A 22,988-nucleotide genomic window follows, 5' to 3' on the forward strand; every position below is an offset into this window, starting at 1 on the left:
TGTACTTGTGCACAAACAGGCTGCCTAGCACCACAGTCAACCTTTGCACTATGGTGCAGAGGTGAGTGTGTGCTGTCTAACATATAGGTTTTGTAAGGAAGCATATCCTTCCAGTAACAAATCTTACGCCTAAACAAATTCGGAATCATTACACGTTTTGCACATGTGCTGTACAGTGCAGCACACATTCAATGTCTGAAATGTGTGCAGAAATAAACATATGTCTCCATGTTAGCAGCTGCTTTAATGAGGCATTATTTTTAATGCAAAGTCCGGTCTGTCTCTCTTAGTTAATCAAGATTCCCTTCAAAATTATGGGTGCTTGAGCTAATCTGTCCTGGTTACACCCAAGTAATGCTCCCTTGATGCTTTGTGCCAAAACATGGAGTAAAGCAGCGTAACTCGGTATTTGTCCTCCATTGGGGCACCACTGAGGTTCCACTGCTTTGTGTCACTAGCTCTCCCCTGCCAGGCCATCAGCCTGAGGCTAAAGTGGGTTGGGGGGAGTGAGTAAGAGAAATGTACTCGCTAGTGGCAAGGTGTTGTGATCTCGAGCCCAGTGTCTTTTAGACCTTGGTAGAGGAGTAGGGTGGCATAGGCCTTTCTGTGAGCCCTCGCTGTGAGGCCACATTTCCCAGTGAAATAAATACATAGGGTGTATCCTTCTACTCAAAGCTGCAGCCGTTGGAGCACAACATCCTGTGATTCTGGGCAAATCACTTCATCTCCCTCCCTAAAATAAAAATGAATTTGATCTTGTGCAATGTAACTAGCTCTCATGCAAACTGCCTCAATGCCTTTCGGCGGAGTTCACACTATATAAAACTACAAAAAATAATAATTCATAAATGTGGGCCACTATTTTTGGGAGTGCCCGTGCCTAATTGTGTTCTCAATCCGATCCTGGAACGAAGATACCCTGAGGTTTTGCAGCTGTGACCCAACTGGGGAACAGAAGAATGGACATAGATCTGAGAGACTTGTGTATTAATGGGTAGATAGGTTCATACGTACCCGCTGGATTAAAGTACTGTGGATAGGTCTTGATCACACCGAATACACTAATCACAAAAAAGAATGCTGTAAATTGGCATATGGTGCATTTTAGTCACAGACTTGTGGCATTCAGGTTTAGTAACCTGAAAGAGAGGGTCTGGCATTGGGTCATTAATGGGATTACAGCAATGCAGGAAAAAGATGGTACCGTGTAATCCAAAGCGTAACAGCACGGCTGTGTCCTCAAAAAAATGCTGGCAAACTCATTTCTCACCGTGTGGGTACCACTGTAAATATGAAAAATACCACGTACACATATGCACTGTAAATATGTGTAGAGTAAAAATTCAACAGCACAGTGTGCTGCCCCCTTCCTTAAATCCTGATTTTTTTTAACCTGGTCTCAAGTGAACCCTAAAATCCTTGTTCTGTGTACAGCACCTCATGTTTGAGATATTCCTGCTATAACAGAAATAGTCTCTGACGAGTGCTCTGCTATTCCTTTCAACTAGATCCCTCCTGTATCAGATATTAAAGCTATACTGGTCCTGCCGGGAAATGCTCGTGAAATGTTATTGCTGCCTCATTCAAGATATGACAGCTACTGTTGAAAGTGCTGGCACTTTCCCATCGTACACAAGATTGCCGTGCTGAGGGAGGCTGCACTGTGCCATTAAAGAACAGAAGCCCTTATGAGAAGCATTGAGAAAAGGCATGAGGGAAGACTGCACAGGCTTCATGCATGGACTGTTTTTGTTTGTTTAGCAGTGTTGTCATTAAGCGGTCCGAATATCCACAGTGACTCCAAATGTTTGATCTATTGTGTTCTTTTTTTCCAGATGTTCTGAATTGTGAACCTGCGTGTGCTAGTGATGAGGTGTGCACTAACAATGCAGGGATTGCGGAATGCACTTGTGATCCAACCACATATCTACATGCGAGTAAGTTCCAGTTTCCCTTTTCTATGCACGTTTACTCTAACAGTTGACAAGTGAAAGATGTCCATATAGACAGAATTAAGACGACTCAGTGATCGCAAAACAAAACCATTTGTACCACTACCTTTCCTCTATTAATGTGCATGTATATTTCTAATAATTTGCCCGAGTATAATGTTAAAGGCCTTAAAGTCCGGGTATAATGGTCTTTCATTTTTGCATGTTGTGGTGCATTTAGCAATATCAGATTGGAAACAGTTGCAGCTTGGAAACAGCTCACAAATGTAATGAACAAAAATTGAGAAAGTCCAAAGGTCTAGCCATTTTTTATACTACTGATTGCACACAAACAATAGTAAGTAATTAAAGAAGCTACACCTGTGTCCAATTTTCTATCCCTAATTGAGTGTCAGTGGACATAACCTTTGACCACATGCTGAACGCATAGCATATCTGTCAGGTGACCCACATTTGGTGGATCCTAACCTCCTTTTACTTGTATTCAACATCCTAGCAAACCTCTAAACACTTTAATGGGGTAACCCAATTCTTAAACCTTGACCATCCTGCAAAAAGGCTGTATTCTATTCATTTTACCAGGATCACCCTCATAAAGACTTCACATGACTCATAATTTTAAGTCAAGAGGATGACAGGTATACATTTGACACGGATAAGATACGATTTCCCAAGCCTTGTGGAGGTCCCTCCATAGTCTGGTAAAATACACCACACACATTCCTGAGATAAGCATAATGGCATAAAACCTTAGTGACATGTTTACAACCCCCATGTGAGTTAAGCTTGTCTGACTTGGTCACCCTAACATTTTTCAACAATCTGCAATGCCTCAAAATCTTCAATGAAGTACTGTAAATAAACACCCACAGTTTATAAAAGTGCTTGTTACAAAGAATTTGTCTAGCAACTGTATTTCAACTATTTAACATGGACATGTGCCCAGAAATCCACTAGAGCAAAATCAGTTGTCAACGGAAGTGTTAACTTTTCTCATTGATTTTTTGCAAAACGCTTTAGCTTAAAGTGACAAACTTACTTTGAAACATGACTCTGTAACCCACATCAGGTGTGCTTCTTTAACATGAAGTACTATTTGCACACCAAACTTTACTGACTTGCAAATCGTGCAGCATATACCTTTTAACATGCACAACCACACTTGCATCCAGGACCCATACTATTTCCATTCATTGGGCCTGATTCACACATGGAAATTTGTAGCAAGTTTTGTAGCAATACAGTAGTACTGCAAAACCGAATACAAAGAGATATTCACAGACTGCCTTTTTTAGTAACATACTTTTGTAGTAACTTACACGGGTAATTACACTTTTGTAGTTGACAAAAGTATGGCACATGGAAATATTTCTCACTTTTTCGCAATCAATACACAGAAAGATAAACAACAAGCGGACCCCACTATGCAGACAGACAATAATTGTTCTGGAAAAGAGGCCTAACACTTAGTTCAAGAGCCTAAGCCAGAAAGTGCCATAGAGAGATAATTACCAACAAAAATAACCACCAGTAAAACAAGAGTCTCTGAGTTTAGACAGTCACCGGAGATAAGGCAAGGGGAATCTAGTTTAATTAGGGATTAAGACTCCAAGACGTCTAAGGCTATTTTGAATAAAGGAAGAACTGAGGAAGCTGAACAAATAGTGAACACAGAAAACCCTCAAACGGAATCATCTGGTGTGCCACTGAACCCATCTGCGAGGCAGAAGAATGCAGAAACACAATGTGACCTAGTACAGACCAGCGTGGACAATCATCATTAGTTGATGAGTTGCAGAATGAAGGGCCAGAATGAAATAGCACCTCACTCTGTATGGTACAATAATCAAGCATTCGCAGCCCCCATTTATGCATCCTCCATCATAAATTCAAGACAAAGGCCCTTAAAGGGACATCAGAAGCCATGCTCACTGGGCAACTGATAATGCAGTAGTTACATGAGGCATCACTAACGGAACATGCATCAGAACAAGAATATCATTTTTCAACTACTGAGTCCGAATGATGGGCATGAGAATACTCATCAGGGTGGGGATAGGGGTGCAACAAAGGCCACTGCAGCCCCACGAAGCAGGGGGGCCCTGAGTACCAGGAGCCCCCTCAGCTCAACTCCTGGCCTGAGCGAGTCGGGGGGGGCCCTCTATGCTCTTTGCAAGGGGGGCCACCTCCAGTTTCAATGCCACTGGGAAGGTAACAGCATAATCTATCATTATTACTCGAGCCCTGCGATCATAGTGAAAGCATGCATTATACCTTAAATATGGGAACGACTCTTCGAGTGTTTGCTTTTATCCCCATCCTTCCAAATAGTAAATCACATGACACAGAGAATGTCGCCTTTCTCGAAGAAAAATGCTAGCAAGCGAAAGGCATCAAGCTTAGACAATAATTACTTGCTATGAAGCGGATACAGCTGCCCTTATGATGTTCCAGAGGAACATTATTTTAGACTGGGGGATAGACATCCAGTGCGAGGCAGAGCCTTAGGGTGCTCTTTACGAGTTTTGAGGTCCCAATGCAGGACCACAAAAATCAGTGGGAGGAAACCACGGCCATGGCGGTGGAGTCCCCATGCCCTATTACAAGGTTTCTGGCAGCCTGACATGGCTGACAGGCGGAGACCTTGAAATAAAGCATTCCTGACGGTCTGATCAGCGGGAACAGTGCTACGAGATAGCGCCCGGCTCCCTTAAAGGAGCCAAGTGCTATCTCATAGCACAGAGGGGGCCGACCAGCACCCTCAGAATGTGCACTGTCTGCAATGCAGACAGTGGTCATTCCGATGGTGCTGGGCATGAGTGCCCCTTCACTTGTTCTTCACCAGCCTTTCCAATGTGGGGAAACCACCATGAGAAGGTTGGCGGAGAACAAGGTTGTAATCAGCAGGGATGCGCTGAGTTCAGCGTCGCCCTGGCTGATTACAACCAAGATTGTTGTCACCCCATCACGATCATGGATCCTGGCGGAAATGGCAGTTGGTTGGCAGTTTGACTGCCAAACCTGTAATGTGGCGGTTGGACCACCACATCCCCAGTGGTCTGACCGTCATTACCAGGCTGGTGGTCTTGTGACCGCAAGCCTCGTAATGAGGCCTTAGGTATCTATTGCCACTCAGATAGCACAAAGGTAGAGGGAACATTCCCAGTCAAAGGGTAAAGCATAAGAAAATGAGCATTCTGTGCAGCGCCTGAGGTCCGGAGTAGATCCCTGGTAGAGACAAGGAAATCTTAATAGTAGCAACTGGTGAAGGTAATGGCTCAGCTAAACAGAATATCATCAGCTATGCAGCAGCTGATGGTGACAAATCAAAGAACTGGTCAAATGGCACTATCCCTGACAATTGGTGTGGCTCAGTACTACAGCCCATCTATAAGAAGGGGCCAACCAACAAGCAGCAGAATTATAGAAATATAGCACCCCTGGATGTTGAGGGAAAGGCATTTCTAAAGATCCTGAACTTAAAGACTGGGCTGCTAGCTTGAATATTTGACACAATTCCTGACAGGCTTCAGGAAAGGCTGTGAAACTTTAGACAATAACAGTGCCTTAGGCTTGAAAAGCAGAATTGTGCTTTATTTGCCTGTTTTTTGGGTTACACTGTTGCTTTTGATAGTCACTCACAACACTTTGTGGGATAAACTGAAACACTGGGGCATTCTGTAAACCCTATTTAAAGCACTTCAATTGCTACACACTGATATGTGGGTCTGTATTAAATTGGGTAGTGGTTCCTCAATTTCAAAGTAAATCTGCACCAACAGGGGTCTAAAACAAGGATGTGTGCCCCATTTTTAAAATCTCTATACAGCTAATTTAATACCATAATTGGCTGATTTGAGGACCTATCCCCCTCAATTAGGGGAGCAACATTTGCCCTTGCCACAATATGCCAGCATAGGTCTTTTACTAACACCTTTTTAAAAAAATGATAAAACGGACTTATGGAGTACTGTGAACAGCAGTATAAAGGATGTTGTAATTTGAGATGACATCAGTGACATCATCAATGATGTTATTTGAGATGTTATCAGCCTCTGGCCAGACACTGTACCCAACCCAGTGGGCACCTAACCCCCAGTATGCAAGGCCATTGGTCATTCACAGGTGGGGTGTGGGCTCAGGGCTTTGCCTCTGGCTAGGCCCTACACTCAGTCACTCACCGGCACCCACCCCTTGCTACACATGACCTTCAACCATATTTTCTACAGGTGTTGTGCACAGGGCCTGACGTTCAGCTATGCACCACAGGGTGCTGGATGCAGGGCCCTCCAACCACGCAATAGAACTCAACTCCGTGTGGATGTCCAATCATCCTATAGGCTCTCAAACCCTCGCTGCACACATCCTTCTGTTATGAGCAGTAGTGGGTTGACTCGGTGGCCAACCCAATGCAGGCAGCTAACTCCAACTGAGCACAGCTATGGCCTACACAATGAAAGTTGGCCACATGACCAAACTGTTCTCATTTCAAAAAAATGTTTTGTAGATATCACTGTATCACAGGAGGTGTTTTGCTGGGTACCATGGTACCAAGCACTTTACCGTGATAACCATAACCTTTTTTTTTTTACTCTGTCAAGGGATCTCTTTAAGCCCCCATGACCATGGTGGATGAGGTATGCCTACCCTGTCCCTTTATTGGGCATTTCATGTTTTTCAGAACTCAGGGATGGAGTACCTGAATCATGTAATGGCTGCCAAAACATATTCTCTTTGTTGTGCCCAGCCAACAGAATCCACCTATCCACTTGGAGAGGGTCAATCACAGCATATGTGGAAAACAATGGTCTAGATATCTCTAAATTTTTACCAGCTTTAACCCTGTCATGCTCACACCAGGCACCTATTTAAATTCTAATTTCTCAAAAATGGCTGAATACATTTTCACCAAATAAGAAAAAGCATGCTTTCTGAGTAAAGGTCTAATTCTGTAACAAAGAAGAAGCTTTCCTATAGAAATTATTATAGGAAATCACACTTTTGTAATGGCCCCCTTTTTTCTTAGGCACCCTCTTGAGGTTAATATTACACTGACAGCAATGGCATCAGTGTGCTGGAGCTATGGTTGAAAAGATGTGTCTGAATTTATTTAAGGAAGACAGTTTTTGTTTTCCTTATAATGTTGTTACTGTTTCACAAATCTGCGTGAAAAGTTCTGAAAAAATAGTACATTCACTTTGGTAAAGTTGGGGTCAAGAAAAAGGGGGTCCTAAAAATGCAATTTCTGAACTTAATTCCTTTAGGATTATTTCATCTTTGTTACAACAAATGGCTGAATGGAACTTTACAAATTTGGCACAAATGTAAAACTTTACTCATGGATTGTAATTTTGTTGTATCAGTGTAATCCAGTCAGTAGTTTTTCAAGAAAGCAGCATTTAAAAAGCTGGTCGGGTTGAAGCGACATCTGGACTGTTAGTTGAAGGATAGTTCACTAATCTGGATCCATAGGCCTCTGCAGGTCAAGAATTCAGAAAATACTCAAAAATATAATGGCACATAAGTGGGCAGGTTAGGCACACCTTCTCCCCCTGGCCCATGTTGGGACCCCCCTTATAGAGAAATAAAACAGAAATGATTTTTTAATGGATCCAGCAGGACCCCCCTCCTTGTACAGTGGAACCACTTTGGGTCTTTGGAACAAGCAAGCTTCCCATACAAATACCAAGACTGAACTGAAGGGCAACTTATCCTTTTGGGGTCTGAGGATCCAGTTTCAGATACACAGACCTGGTATAGGTGCTTGAAGCTTGCCAAAGATTAGATCCTTTGACACCTGTGGCTAACCCCCCAGCTCACAACCAAGGCTGTGACACAGCAGGGCTGAACTCCCATGGAGGATGATGCACTGAGCCTTGCTGTAGAAAAGGTACGTACCTAAGTGTAATTGCATAAGGTATTGAAAGAACACTGTATTATTATATTTTTGTATTTTGTAGGATCCGCCGAACCATTAAGGAAACTATGGGAAACCATCTTGTAAAACTTGGTTTTATCTTGGAACCGTGGCGTACCAGTGGCCTGAAAAAAGACAATGAAAAGTCTTTATTATGAAAAAACTTATTTATAAAGAGTAGGTGTTTCTGAAAACAGCTGTTGTGTCCATGATATGTTTTGTGCATATTTACAGATAGAATTCAAGTTGCTGCCACCCACGGAGGGTGAGGGTCAGGCCTAGCCACAGGCAAGACTCTCCACATGACTGAAGACTGGGGACAATGGGGGATGGACATCCACTGTGGGTGGGCGACAACGCCTGCCGAGAGGTCAAACTGTACGACCCATCCCACTGCTCTCCTATGCAGACTCATTGGCATACTGAACAAACAACATACATTTTTATCTATTGTTTAAGTAGTTTATTTTGTTTGTAATAGTTGAATAGGAACTCAGATGATATAAAAAACATATATATTCTCCATTCCTGCTGATGTAACAGGGCTTCTCTTCTTCATCCTTGTGCACTTTATTCTCTAGTGATCAGACAAGGAGCACAAGACATATACATCACTTTTTTCTTTGACTGCTATAAAATGTCCTCTGGCAATGAGTTACGAGGAGTAATAGAGTGCTGTAAAGTGGAGGGAGATGTAGATGCCACCTCGTCACAGTTTTGCTTCCTTTTGGCTTCTAATGGCAAACATTAAGGTGCTTGTGCATCAATGATGTTTTGAATGAATATTTTCCAAAACCTCCCCAGCTGAGTTCCTTGCCCCATAACATACATATGACATATTTAATAATGGTCATGCCTTTCTTCAAGGCTTGGGTGGAGAACTGGCACCTTTGACCTGATCTTCACTGCTATCCTGAGCCGCTTCCCATGGATGTCCTCTGTGCTGATCATCCTATTAGTTATTTGCTATGGATCTTCATTAGCAATGAGTGTTTTACATGCATAATAAAGACAATAATTATTTTCATGTGCAAAGGGTCCACAGATTAATCGTGGTTCCAAGGCAATAACCTGGTTCCACGTTACTGGTTCAATGTACAGTCTAGTGCAGTAAGGGATTTTAAGTTGCTCTTAGTAAGCCACTGGCCTCAAACAATGAAAATTAGCTTTTTTTTTTATCAAACTCAACTTTGTAAAAAGCTGCACAATCTGCAACTATGATTTTGCAGTTGTGTATTCCTGAAAGGATGTCCTCGCTTCCTAATCATGAGAGACTACTGTAACACTGTAGCATTGTTTCTGTGGGAGTCACCAAGGGTCCGCAGATCCTTTAAAACCTCCCCACAAAAAAAATGAATGAAACCACCTGATTGATTAAACAATCCGCATTATGTAAAAAGTAAACAAACCCCATCCAATAGAAACAATGGGACGTCCCCCTAAGGGATCTGTTTTGCCATTGTCTGTTCATAGTGACAGAAGGAATATTTGTCTGTCTTCATTATGGACTCTCAAGAGAGCAGATAAAGTCCAGAAATCGGTACAGCATCACACAAACAATCTTCTGATAAGCCCTTGCAGGATAATTATATTCTGAATGAGGCTAACATATCTAGGACTGCTGCACATCACCCAGAGAGGTCACCTTTGATGTAGGATTTTTTTACTCACCCTGCAGGGCAATAAAAAGTTAATGCCCATAAACATTGTGTGACTAAGGGCCTGATTACGAGTCTGGCGGTCGGTGACGGTCGGACTGCCTCACTCCAGGCGGTCTGACTGCCACATTACGACACTGGTGGTCGGAACGCCATGGGACCGGTCACTTCCAGGAACATGGTTCCCGACGGGCTGACAACGGGCAGACTCATGGTCAGCCACGGCATCGCTGAATTCAGCCCCGCCTTGCTTATCACGACACCTGTTTCTGCCAGCCTTTCCACGGTGGGACCCTTGCTGCCTCCTCCACGTGGCTTTGGTGGTCGGAGTTTTCTCTAAGTGTCCCAGAGAGGACATACAGGCAAGTTCTCATTTGGCACTGGCAGCTTGATAAAACATCTTCATGCAATCAATTGAATACCTAAAGTTGGAGAGGTAGAGGCAGCAGAATGAAGTAGGCTAAGAAGAAAACATGCCCCAGACATCCACCAACAACTGGCAAAGGAGGAAGATCTCTCTCTCTCTCTCTCTCTCTCTCTCTCTCTCTCTCTCTCTCTCTCTCTCTCTCTCTTTCGCTCTCTCTCTCTCTCTCTCTCTCTCTCTCTCTCCCTCTCTCTTTCTATCTCTTCAGTACTTCTCAACCAACTGCAACCAGCGCATGAAGGTCATCTGTTCAGGGGAGATGAACAAAGGCATTATCTCCTAGTCAGTGGATATCCACCTAAAAAAAAGTCACATGGACTTTTATCAAAGTTAAATAAATGAAGAATTAAAACATTATATAAATAAAGTTTTGAAAAAGGTTTACCTGAACAAAAACATTTTAAAACGTTTAACAAAAAAGTTCCTAAAAAAAAAGAAAAAAGTTCCAAATAAATAATCTTATCAACAAAAAATCTAAAAAAAAACAAACGATAACAAAAGTGGGCCATCAGTTTTATTTAACGTGGACAATACCCTAAGGGCAACCATCTTTGTTCGCACTTCTGGGACTGAATCAAATACATTGTTGGGAAGATGATCAAAGGACTGCCAATAAAGACTCGAAAGGCCACACTTTCCAAAATGAAGTTTATTATATTCTTAACAGGCAACAAATAAATAATCAAGGGGGAGATGGTGCAGGGATCATGGTGATGGAAAATATTTACAGTTTGCCATAAAGTCACAGTAACATCAAGACTTGTACATCCAGTTTTAATGAAAAAGAGAAAATCTTATGCATAGTAGGAACAATCCTAGCATGAGTTCTCACACGACAACTTTAAATGTAACGTTGATATTTTGACCCAACCTTATTCATAAGGGCAACTTGGTACCCTATCAGTAAGTGCCATACTATCAAAAGGCATGGTTGAACAAATACTCAGGATAGATAACACTACTGACATGGCTTCTTGTATCATTTATGGGTACGTCAGGACAGGTGTGCAATGCATAAAGATACCAGCCATTGTAAGACCTACAATTAATTTAGGAGGTAGGTCACTATTTAAATATCCTCCTATAGTGTTTGCTATTAATTAGTTTAGAGATTAGGTCATAAGTGCCCCCTTCTTTATTATTGCAGACACAAGGACAGATGGCATAGTCCTGCTGAGGACTGTGTAAATAAGGTTGGTTCAAAACGTCGACTCAACATCCAAGGTTATCATGTGATTACAACTCACACTAGGATTACTATTATGAATTGCATGGAGTATTTCTATTCACTAAAATTAGGACTACACGACTTGAAGTAACTGTGCTTTTATGCAAACTGCAAATATTTTCCATCATCATGAACACTACGCCATCTGCAATTTCATTATTTGTTTGTTCCCTATTAAGTACATAATGAGCACCGTTTTGAAAGGAATGGCCTTTTGAGTGTTTATTGACTAATTGTTTGGTCATATTCCTGAGAATGTATTTTAGTCAATCATAGTGGTGCAATTAGAGTATGCTAACCTTTAAATGAGTCCCACTAAATATTTGTGCATAGTTAACCATTACGTCCTGTGCACAGAGCCCAGAGGGAGCGCTAGCGCTCCCTCTGTGGGGTTCCCCCGCACGAACCACAAGGCAGGGATGGAAGGTGAAGATCTTCCCCTTCCACCCCTGACCATCCCTCCCACCCCCGTGACGTCAGCGCGCGATCGCACGCTGATTGTCACAGAGGCCTCCTCCCATCACATCGGAAGAGAAATGCAAAGCATTTCTCTTCCGATCACGTGGGGGAGGCCAGAGAGGCTTCAAAGGGAAGGAAAGGAATTTCCTTCCCTTTGAAGTCTCTCTCTGCATTTCAAAAGCCGGATTGCAAAGCAATCCGGCTTTTGAAATGCCCTCTAGACACCAGGGATTTATTTTTTAAATGAAACTGGCATGAGGGGAGTGACCTATTATTAGGCTGATCTGCCCCCGGGGGGGGGGGCAGAAACCCCCAGGCACCAGGGATATATATTTTTTTGTTTTGTTTTGTTTTTGTTTTCTTTTTGATTTTAGAGGTGGGGAGCGCCCCCTTAGGCAAGGGTCGCTCCCATAGGGGGCAAATTATATTTAGGCCATTTCTGCCCCCATGGGGGCAGATTGGTCTATTTTTATGAGGCCAATCTGCCCCCAAGGGGGACAGAAACCATTAGACACAAGGGAGTTTTTTTTTGTGTGAATTTCACGCAAGGGGAGCGACCCCTTAGGCAAGGGTCATTCCCCTGGGGGGCAAATTTATTTTAGGCCATTTCTGCCCCCTTGGGGGGCAGATCAGCCTATTTTAATTAGGCCGATCTGCCCCCAAGGGGAGCAGAAACCACTAGGCACCAGGGATTTTTTGTTGTTGTTGTTGTTTTACAGATGGGGAGTGACCCCTTAGGCAAGGGTCGCTCCCCTGGAGAGGCAAATTGTATTTAGGCCATTTCTGCCCGCTTTGAGGGCAGATCGGCTGATTTTAGGTCAATCTGCTCCCAAGGAGGGCAGAAACCACTAGGCATCTTTTTTTTTACGCCGTCACGCAAGGGGAGCGACCCCGTAGGCAAGGGTTGCTCCCCAGGGGGGCAAATTGTATTTTGACCATTTCTGCCCCCCTCGGGGGCAGATTGGCCGATTGTAGGTCAATCTTCCCCCAAGGGGGGCAGAAACCACTAGGCACCAGGGATCTTTTTTTTTTTTGCACCAATGTCACTCAAGGGGAGCGACCCCGTAGGCAAGGGTCGCTCCCCAGGGGGGTGGGGAAGGAAGGGTTGCAAATTTATTTTAGGCCATTTCTGCCCCCCGGGGGCAGATCGGCCTATTGTTATTAGGCCGATCTGCCCGCAGGGGGGGCAGAAACCGCTAGGCGCCAGGGCAGATTTTTTTTTGTTTGTTTGTCTTTTTAGAGATGGGGAGCGACCCATTAGGTAAGGGTTGCTCCCCTGGGGGGCAAATTGTATTTAGACCATTTCGGCCCCTCCCAAGGGGGGCAGAGACCACTAGGCACTGGGGATCTTTTTTTTTTGCGCCAATGTCACGAAAGGGGAGCGACCCTGTAGGCAAGGGTCGCTCCCCGGGGGCTGGGGGAGGCAGGGGCACAAATTGATTTTAGGCCATTTCTGCACGCCCGGGGGCAGAAACCTCTAGGCGTCAGGGCAAATTTTTTTTGTGTTTTTTTTGTTTGTTTGTTTTTTTAGAGATGGGGAGTGACCCATTAGGCAAGGGTCGCTCCCCTGTGGGGCAAATTGTATTTAGACCATTTCTGCCCCTCTCGGGGGCAGATCGGCCGATTTTAGGTCAATCTGAAACCACTAGGCACCAGGGATCTTTTTTTTGCGCCAATGTCACGCAGGGGGAGCGACCCCGTAGGCAAGGGTCGCTCCCCAGGGGTTGGGGGGGACAAATTTATTTTAGGCCATTTCTGCCCCCCCTGGGGCCAGCTGAGCTAGAGGCCAAAATCCACATGCAGGCACTTTGCAAAAAACACCTCTGTTTTCTGTGAAAAAATGTGATGTGTCCACGTTGTGTTTTGGGCCATTTCCTTTTGTTGGCGCTAGGCCTACCCACACAAGTGAGGTACCATTTTTATCGGGAGACTTGGGGGAACACTGGTTGGAAGGAAATTTGTGGCTCCTCTCAGATTCCAGAACTTTCAATTACCGAAATAAGAGGAAAAAGTGTTTTTTTGGCCACATTTTGAGGTTTGCAAAGGATTCTGGGTAACAGAACCTGGTCAGAGCCCCACAAGCCACCCCATCTTGGATTCCCATAGGCTTCTAGTTTTCAAAAATGTGCTCGTTTGCTAGGTTTCCCCAGGTGCCGGCTGAGCTAGAGGCCAAAATCCACAGGTAGGCACTGTTTTCTGTGAAAAAATGTGATGTGTCCACGTAGTGTTTTGGGCCATTTCCTTTCGTGGGCGCTAGGCCTACCCACACAAGTGAGGTACCATTTTTATCGGGAGACTTGGGGGAATGCTGGGTGAGAGGAAATTTGTGGCTCCTCTCAGATTCCAGAACTTTCTGTCACCGAAATGAGAGGAAAAAGTGTTTTTTTGGTCAAATTTTGAGGTTTGCATAGGATTCTGGGTAACAGAACCTGTTACAGCCCCACATGTCACCCCATCTTGGATTCCGGTAGGTGTCGAGTTTTCAAAAATGCGCTGGTTTGCTAGGTTTCCCCAGGTGCCGGCTGAGCTAGAGGACAAAATCCACAGATAGGCACTTTGTAAAAAATACCTCTGTTTTCTGTGAAAAAATGTGATGTGTCCATGTTGTGTTTTGGGCCATTTCCTTTCGTGGGCGCTAGGCCTACCCACACAAGTCAGGCACCATTTTTATCGGGAGACTTGGGGGAACACAGAATAGCAAAACAAGTGTTATTGCCCTTTGTCTTTTTCCACATTTTTTCCTTCAAAATGTAAGGCAGTGTGTAAAAAAGACGTCTATTTGAAAAATGCCCTGTAATTCACATGCTAGTATAGGCACCCCGGAATTCAGAGATGTGCAAATAACCACAGCTTCTCAACACCTTATCTTGTGGCCATTTTGGAAATACAAAGGTTTTCTTGATACCTATTTTTCACTTTTTATATTTCAGCAAATGAATTGCTGTATACGCGGTATCGAATAAAAACCCATTGCAAGGTGCAGCTCATTTATTGGCTCTGGTTACCTAGAGTTCTTGATGAACCTACAAGCCCTATATATCCCCACAACCAGAAGAGTCCAGCTGACGTAACGGTATATGCTTTAAAAAATCTGACATTGCAGGAAAAAGTTACAGAGTAAAACGTGGAGAAAAATTGCTGTTTTTTTTCACCTCAATTTCAATATTTTTTTATTTCAGCTGTTATTTTCTGTAGGAAACACGTGTAGGATCTACACAAATGACCCCTTGCTGAAGTCAGAATTTTGTCAGGTTCTGGGCCAAAACCTAATTGAGCAACCAACCTGCAATATGCTCAACCTATGTCCATTTACAGTGAGGGATTGCTGATGAGGTTGTCCTTCAGCCAGGTCAGTTGAACGGCTCTGCACCAGTGGTTAATGGCCATTGCACAGAGCCATCAGCTGTGTACATGAAGAGTTGGCCTCAGGGCCTGGTCTACAGCCACACTGTCTACGTGTGACTTAAACCTTCTGCTCACAGCCTTCAACTGTGTGCAGTAAAACATGACCTTCAGTCTTGTTCTCCCCCCAACTCTCCACAGAAAACAAACCCCAATTGTGTACAGCCTTCGTCCATGGGAGCAAGTTTTGACTGTGGAGCCTGGATATTAGCTCAGCTTACCACTGGCACAAATCCTTACTCTGCATGACCTTTGGTCATTTGCACTGGTGGTTGGCTGCAGGGCTTGGTTTTGCCCGGAGACCTGCATTAAAATGTGTGGGAACAACGAATCCATAATTCATGCAGTCTTCAACTCTTTGCAGCAGGAGTTAGTGCCTGCACTCAACCTTTATGTGTAGCTAATTCTTGGAGTGCATGGGATTTAGCTTATATCCAGAAGGGGTTGGCTGTAACGTCATTGGCCAATCCACATAACCATCCCTCAGCGGGCAGCGATGCTATGCTCTATATGGCCATAGACCCCCTTTAAAAAAAAAAAAATTGGTAATTTTATTAGGGGTTGTTGAGTAATGTAAACATCAGTATCATGGATAATGTCATCAGTGATGTCTTTTGAGATATCAAATGAGATGTCATCAATGATGTAATTTAACATGTTATGAGTGATGTATCATAAACAGCGCATACATTATGATCGATTTACATACCAAGGTTTCAAGGGTGTTATAGTAAGGCTTACATTTTAAATGAACAAACCATAGAAATCCACCGGTTATAGTTAGAGCTATCTCAAGTCACTGTAACTCGTGCCCTAAGGTAACTAAAACTTGATACCCCGCCATACACAGCTTTTTCGTCTAAACTTTTACTGCAAATATTACATTGATATTATCAAAGATGTCATGGGTACTGTCATCTGTTGGGTAATTAGCAATGCATGGCAAGGGCACAAGCTATAGTTACCTTAGAACCCTTAACCTTTAGAGTGCATGTCTGAGACCTTAACCACTAGGCCAGAGGTGACGCCTTAGTGTGCAGTGTCCAGACTTAGCTATGACATTCAACCCACAGATTTTGAGGGGGAAAAGACTTCAGTGTTCCATCACTAGGAATGTTTAACAGTGAAAACACTAGAAAATAAAAAAACACACACTGACAACTGATAGTAGGATTTGAACCTTGAATCTACGGAATGACAGCACAAGACCTTGAACATTAGGCCAGAATTGACTCTATCTGCGCTGCATCCAAACATAACTATAACATTCGTACCAACCATCTTGCTAGTCTGACTCTGTGAAGTCATTTCATGGAGAGACCATTGCAATGACAATCTCTCTTTCTCTCTCTCTCTCTCTCTTCCATCCCGTAATGAGATGGAAGAGAAAGAGAGAGAGAGAGATTGACAGGACCGCGGAGGGGGCCTCAAGGCTCCCCTGTTCTTTTGGTACACAAGGCTATCTATAGCTCCGCGATAGCGCCGAAACTACTAGACAGAATTACACCAAATGTAGCTGAAAGTTAGGTCCTGGTCCAGAAAGTGACCTTTTTTTGCTTTGGTGTATACCGGTCCAGTATTTTATGAGAAATTTAAAGAAATCCAAATTTGTATATCTAGGGATGTGAAGGATTTGCAACCACTCCCGTTCTCTTGCTGAGATCTGATTGGCTGACAACACTTCAACAATGAAGCCATTTAAGTGTTGTCAGCTATCTTGGGACGAAGCCGCGTCCTCCAAAAAAACAATAAAAAACACCTCGACCCCTTAGCTCTAGTGCTGGGGTCCCAAAAGGATTCCCCTCCCAGGGCTAAAAATATATATTTTTTAAATGTTCACCATAAATTCGCGACAAGGTCACAAATCCTTATAAACAAAAAAAGAAGAACAAGTGTGGGCCAGGTCCTGGGGGTACTTTTTTTCTTTTTAATAGGGGGGCCTCCTACTCCCCCTACAGCCCCAGGGACGACCACCTCCCTTGGGTGAATTATAAAAAATGAGTGCGGGGCTATGCATCTCCCTGTGCCTGAGGACCACCACCCTGCAGTGAAAAATGCCCCCTTCGTGAAGACATTGATGGCCCTGGGGACCACCAACCCCCAGGGCTGACTCCTGCTATGTCCCTGGGTGCCCACCCCTGGGACATAGCCATTTGCTGTAACTTGGCTGAAGTTCCCAGATAGTCCATAAAGGGCTTACAAAGTGAATAGCTCAGTGTGAAAATCAAAGACCTTTACACTGAAAGTTCAGGGTTTGAGTGTAGCTGGACTTATTTCCCTATTTGTTTTTAAGTGTTAAATGTTTAAAAATCATACTGAAAGGTGATCTTACACTTTTCAAACAACAAATTTATTTTACTTTTCAAATTGTGTCGAAATATCTCATTATAAGTATTCAGTGCCCCAGGGAGGTGGTAGTACCTGCAGCAGCAGGGAGCGGCGCAGCCCTCCCACATCAAATTTGATTTAAGCCCCTGGGAGGTGGCAGTCCCCTGGGCAGTGGAGGAGTTGCACACCCCAGGTCATACTTGTTTCAAGCCCTGGGGAAGTGGCGTTCCCCAGGGCAGTAGGGGAGAGGGCTGTGTGACCACCGTGCATTACGTTTTATTTAAGCCCCGGGGAGGGTGCAATCCCTTGGGCTACGGAGGGGGATGAACCACATTGCAATTCTTTAAAGGCCCTGGGAGGTGGTGGTTCCCGGGGCTGTGGGGGATGGGTGGCCTCCCGCACACATCATTTTCTTTGCCCCAGGGCCCTCCCTGGGGCAGTGGGGGGGGGGGTGGTAGGCCCCCGCATTACAATAGGATTGATCCCGGGACATGGCCCAGCCCAGGGCTTTAGATCTAGCAAGCACTGGAGCCAGACAGACAGACCCGCCATGAAAATTAGAAAAAAAATGTTTTTTAGTTCTGGAGGGGTCCAAGGATAGGGAGTCTGGGTGTCTCTGCCATGGCCCCCTTTTTTAAACATTTTTTATTTACATCTTTCTTTCGGGGACTCAGCTGAAGTTGTGCTCCAACATGACTTCCTTGGTAAAGTGTTGGCAGTCAATCAGAACTCAGCGCAAGATTTGGAGGGTTCGCGGAGCTTTCGCACCTCCAGCTATCTAAATTTCTTTTTCTTTTAATATCTCAAAAACTACTTAACAGATTTATACCAAACAACAAAAAGGCTTTTTTCTGAACCAGAAACTACCTTTCTGACAAATTTGATGTAATTCTGTCCAGCAGTTTGGGCTATAGTTGTGTTCAAAATCCCTATGGTAATTATAATCTGAAACACACTTTTATTGACTCCCACTTTTTCACATCCCCCTCTTCATGGATCACCCCGAAACCTCACATGTGCAACAAGATTGTAGCAAAAACTTTTTTTGGAAATGTTTGTGAAGATGCATCAAACAGTGCCAAAGATATATGCACGTAAAAAACTTTGAAAAATGCTTTTTCTATGGAAACATGGCTCTAACTAGAAGTACCTACTGGCAACCACGAGTAGGTAATATATATATATATTTATATATAAACTTATATATACATACAGCCTCACTACAGCCCGAACCACTGAATGGAATTACATCAAATATGGCAGAAAGGTTGGAATGTACATATATATATATATATATATATATATATATATATATATATATATATATATGTGTGTGTGTGTGAGTGTGTTTGTATACATATATACTTGTATGTGTGTGTATATGTGTGTGTATATAAATAAAAACTGAAAACAGGGATTATAGTTAGGTTCAGATTTTACACACACAAAACTGTAGAAATTCAACAGATATAGATAAACCTATCTCAAGAAACCAAAACTTGTGTCCAAAGGTAATTACAACTCATGCCCCAGCCATTCACAGTTTTCTCATCAATATTTTTTTGCAAATGTTGCAGTTATATTACAAATGATGTTATAGAAGAAGTGAATGTAAAGTGTGGGGTAAGCATCAGTGTATGGCGAGGGCACGAGTTATAGTTACCATAGGGCACAAGTTATAATTACTTGAAATAACTCTAAGTATAACAGCTGATTTTGTCATTGTCACTTTTGGTGTTTTCAGTGAATTTTTAAGGTTTTTTAAATGATAATTCCTAACTATAACATCCGTGTAGCTATTGTTTGTTTCAGTAAATTTAAATGTTTTTTTAACGCAGCAGGGGTTGGCTGCAGGGTCTGCGGCTAACCACCACATGCAGCCAGCCCCCTGCTGCACACAGTCTTTGGCTGTGCGTGGAGGGGGCTGGCCACAGGGCCCGGCCTGCAGCCAGGCCATGTGCCAACCCCCACATGCTGCTACCTCACTGTATGCAACTAGCCCCACGCCAAACAGGGCCTTTGGCCCTTCACACCAGAAATTGGCCGTAGGCATCCAATCTTTTGCCACGCATGGCCTTCCGCCAAATGGTCATTTTGAGCATTTGCATACTTGATTTAGTTAAAAGGGAGACTGACAAGCTCTTCTCTCAACGGGAGATGACAAGAAAAAACCCACTCATCACGGTCATTACAGAAGCTTTTGAGTTCCGAAGGAGCAGTGATGCTTTCACCTCCATCAAGGGTGTCAGATAATGTTTCAAGGTGGAACTATAGAGAAAAGTTAGAATAATTTGTAATTATGGAAGAAGAGCTTCAACTGGGGAACCAGCTTTGTTTATATTTGTAAGTGCTTAACGCTGAGGTTTTATTTCTGTGAAATGAGCATTGGTGACAGAAAGCATCCTGACCTGATTATTTATCAAAGAAGAGGCCACAATTTTCTGCAAAAAGTCTACCCAGGTAGAGTACTTTCTACTGGTTAATTAGTAATTGCTACCTCGGGTAAATGTATAATGCATATTCCACACTACAGCTGCGTAAAGATCCCTTAGGTAATGTTTTCAGTAACTTTGTGTGTCTGTAATTTAACAATGTGATTGTTTCTCCAGTGTCTACATAAAGAAATATGGATTACCATGAATCCTCATGTAGAGAAAATGACAAGACTATACAGAGTTGATTCTCCACCAAACAAGGATACTTCCTCCTGTTGTGAGGTTAATTCAGCTATTACACAGGCATGTTATTTTAGCCTAGGTCTGCAGCTTATGCCCTTTTGCTCCAAGACATGCATTTTTATTTTTCCTATTATTTTACCAAAAGCTTTATTTTAGTGGAGACATTTTTATTTTCTCAGCTTGTCCTTTCACACAGAATTCTGTTATTATTTTCGCAGCACAACATTTTCATTCTGTGCTTCATTCAAGTCTGAATGTGATAAGTTACAAGTTTTTGTCGGCACAAAGCATTCATCATGTCCCCAACTGTCACACACAGAAATATACGTGTTGTCACGTCAGGGCATTTTTCTCAGAACACCAGATGTTTTATTATAAAACACCTCACTGCCCCTACACGATGGAGGGGAATTCCAACCAGTTGCCATCGTATGCTGCACGTTGCCTTTGTAGTTTCTGCTGAGACCTGATGCATTCTCCCCCTCCATGTGGGAGGATTCTCAGAAGAATAACAGACCTCTTCTTCACCTAAAATCACAGGTATGGGAGAAGGGTTTCTTCTATGGGGCATGATGGACAGACTAGGGATTACACTGCTATGCTGTTGTATTGAATCTTAGTAGTGCAGGTAGGGATTCCAGAACCATTGCTGTGACAGTATGGTGGGACTTTTCCTATATTTCACTTTCCTTGTCACTGGCTTGCATTTATTATGTTTTATCATCCTTATAATTGCAATACATGCATTTTTACACAAAATGCATTTGATTCAATAAAACATATTGAACCTAGTCCTGCTTCTTTTTTCCCTTTGTATATATGAAGCATATGTGAATGAGTGAAAGGGGTATGATCTGTTCCACCATGATCTCCCTGAAAAATCTAGATGTCATGCGAATGGATACCACAAATCACCTTTACTCTTGGGTACTGGTGAAGTGCTGCTAGCTGGCCCGAAGGGTTAGGCTGACAGCTGTCACAAGACGCAGTATCAGACTCACTCTCATGCGCTCAGTGTTGCTGCCTCGCAAATCCAGTAGTTTTGTTAACATAGAGGGAGTCTTTGCGAGACTCCTAATTACATGTAGTAAGTCTTTCTTTCGTTGGTGGAAATGTGCTCATATTCCTCTGCATGAACAGAGGTCCTGGGGACCGCAGAAGGAGCCTCTATGCCCCTGCCAGTTCCCTGCATCCAGTGGGAGCCAGCATTGCTCCCGCACACTGGAACCAGCTAAAAATGCTGATCCCTGTGTGTGGGAGCATTCCTTACATCTGTCTTTCTGCTCGCTTTACAGCAGGCAGGAAAACAGATAAAAGTCCACTCCCAGTGTGCAAGGAGCAGTTTTCCTACTCCCGTCTGCTGATATTGGACTTACAATTTGCTGTCCCTTGGCAGGAGCTCTCAAAACTCCACCAAGCGAAAGCAAACTGCTATCTCCCGAGGTTGGGCACCTGGTTAGATAGGGAGCCAATCCTGGGGTGGTGGCGGTTCCCAGGGCCCTTAACCCCTCGGGTGCCCAGGAAGAGCTGGTCTCGCCCTCGGCCACAGCACTCTGGTGCCAGGGACGAGACCAGCTCGTCCTGCTATGGGCCTGGAACCCCCCTCCCCTGGGCCAGGATGGAAGGGGAATCATTCTCCTTCCACCCCCGCCCCTCCTGACCACCCCAGTGGCATCTGATGACATTAGTGTGCAATCGCGTGCTGACGTCATCAGAGGCTTCCAGCGCGGATCGGAGGAGAAATGCAAAAGCATTTCTCCTCTGATCATGTGGAGGGGACGAGAGAGGCATGAAAGGAAAGGGAAGGCCTTTCCTCTCCTTTCATATCTCTCTCAGCATTTCTGCTACCTGATCACGATGCGATCGGGCAGCAGAAATTCCCACTAGACACCAGGGATTTTTTTATTTTTCTATTTTATGCATTAGGGAAGCAGCCCCTTGTGCAAGGGCCGCTCCCCAGGGGGGGAAATATTTGTAGGCATTTTCTACCCCCCCCCCCCCCGGGGCTAGATCGGCCTATTATAATTAGGCCGATCTGCCCCCACGGGGGGCAGAAACCCCTAGGCAACAGGGAATTTTTGTTGTTGTTTATTTTGTGTTTTACACGTGGCGAGCGCTCCCCTGGGGTGGGGGATGTTTTTGGGCCATTTTTGCCCCCCTTGGGTCAGATCAGCCTATTTTTATTAGGCCAATCTGCCACCAAGGGGGGCAGAAACCACTAGACACCATGGATTTTTATTTTTATGGCAGTTTCACCTGAGGGGAGCGACCACTCAGGCAAGGGTCGCTCCCCTGGGGGGGCAAATTTGTTTTAGGCCACTTCTGCCCCCCTTGGAGGCAGATCAGCCTATTGTAATTAGGCCGATCTGCCCCCAAGGGGGGGCAGAAACCCCTAGACACCAGGGATCTTTTTTTTTTGTTTATTTTAATTTTTTATATGTGGGGAGTGACCCCTTAGGCAAGGTTCGGTCTCCTGGGGGCATATTGCCATTAGGCCATTTCTACCCCCCATGGGGGCAGATCGGCCTATTTGTATTAGGCCCATTTGCCCCTAAGGGGGGCAGACACCACTAGACACCAAGGATTTTTATTTTTTGTGTCAATTTCACACAAGGGGAGCAACCCATTAGGCAAGGGTCATTCCCCTAGGGGCCACATTTTTTTAGGTCGTTTCTGCCCCTCTTGGGGGCAGAGCGGCCTATTTTCATTAGGCCATGGGGGCAGAAACCACTGGTCCTGTTTTTTGTTTTTTTGCACTGATTTCACGCAAGGGGTCTGACCCCTTAGGCAAAGGTTGCTCCCCTAGGGGGGGGAATTAATTTTAGGCCATTTCTGCTCCCCTTGTGGGCAGATCGCCCTATTTCTATTAGGCTGATCTGCCCCCAGGGGGGCATAAACCACTTAGGCACCAGGGATTGGTGTGTGTGTGTACATGTGTGTTT

The 22,988-nt window shown here is 44.1% G+C and overlaps 1 protein-coding gene across 1 annotated transcript in view; it reads left to right on the forward strand.

The window, feature by feature from the left end:
* Positions 1–22,988, forward strand: part of LOC138284760 (uromodulin-like) — a 631,564-nt gene that overhangs the window by 172,862 nt on the left and 435,714 nt on the right. Inside the window, exon 4 of the mRNA XM_069223898.1 lies at positions 1,836–1,937. Coding sequence (XP_069079999.1) covers positions 1,836–1,937 — 102 coding nt within the window. The remainder of the gene's footprint in view (positions 1–1,835; positions 1,938–22,988) is intronic.

Source organism: Pleurodeles waltl, chromosome 3_1 (genome assembly GCF_031143425.1).
Source record: "Pleurodeles waltl isolate 20211129_DDA chromosome 3_1, aPleWal1.hap1.20221129, whole genome shotgun sequence".
Lineage (NCBI taxonomy): Eukaryota > Metazoa > Chordata > Amphibia > Caudata > Salamandridae > Pleurodeles > Pleurodeles waltl.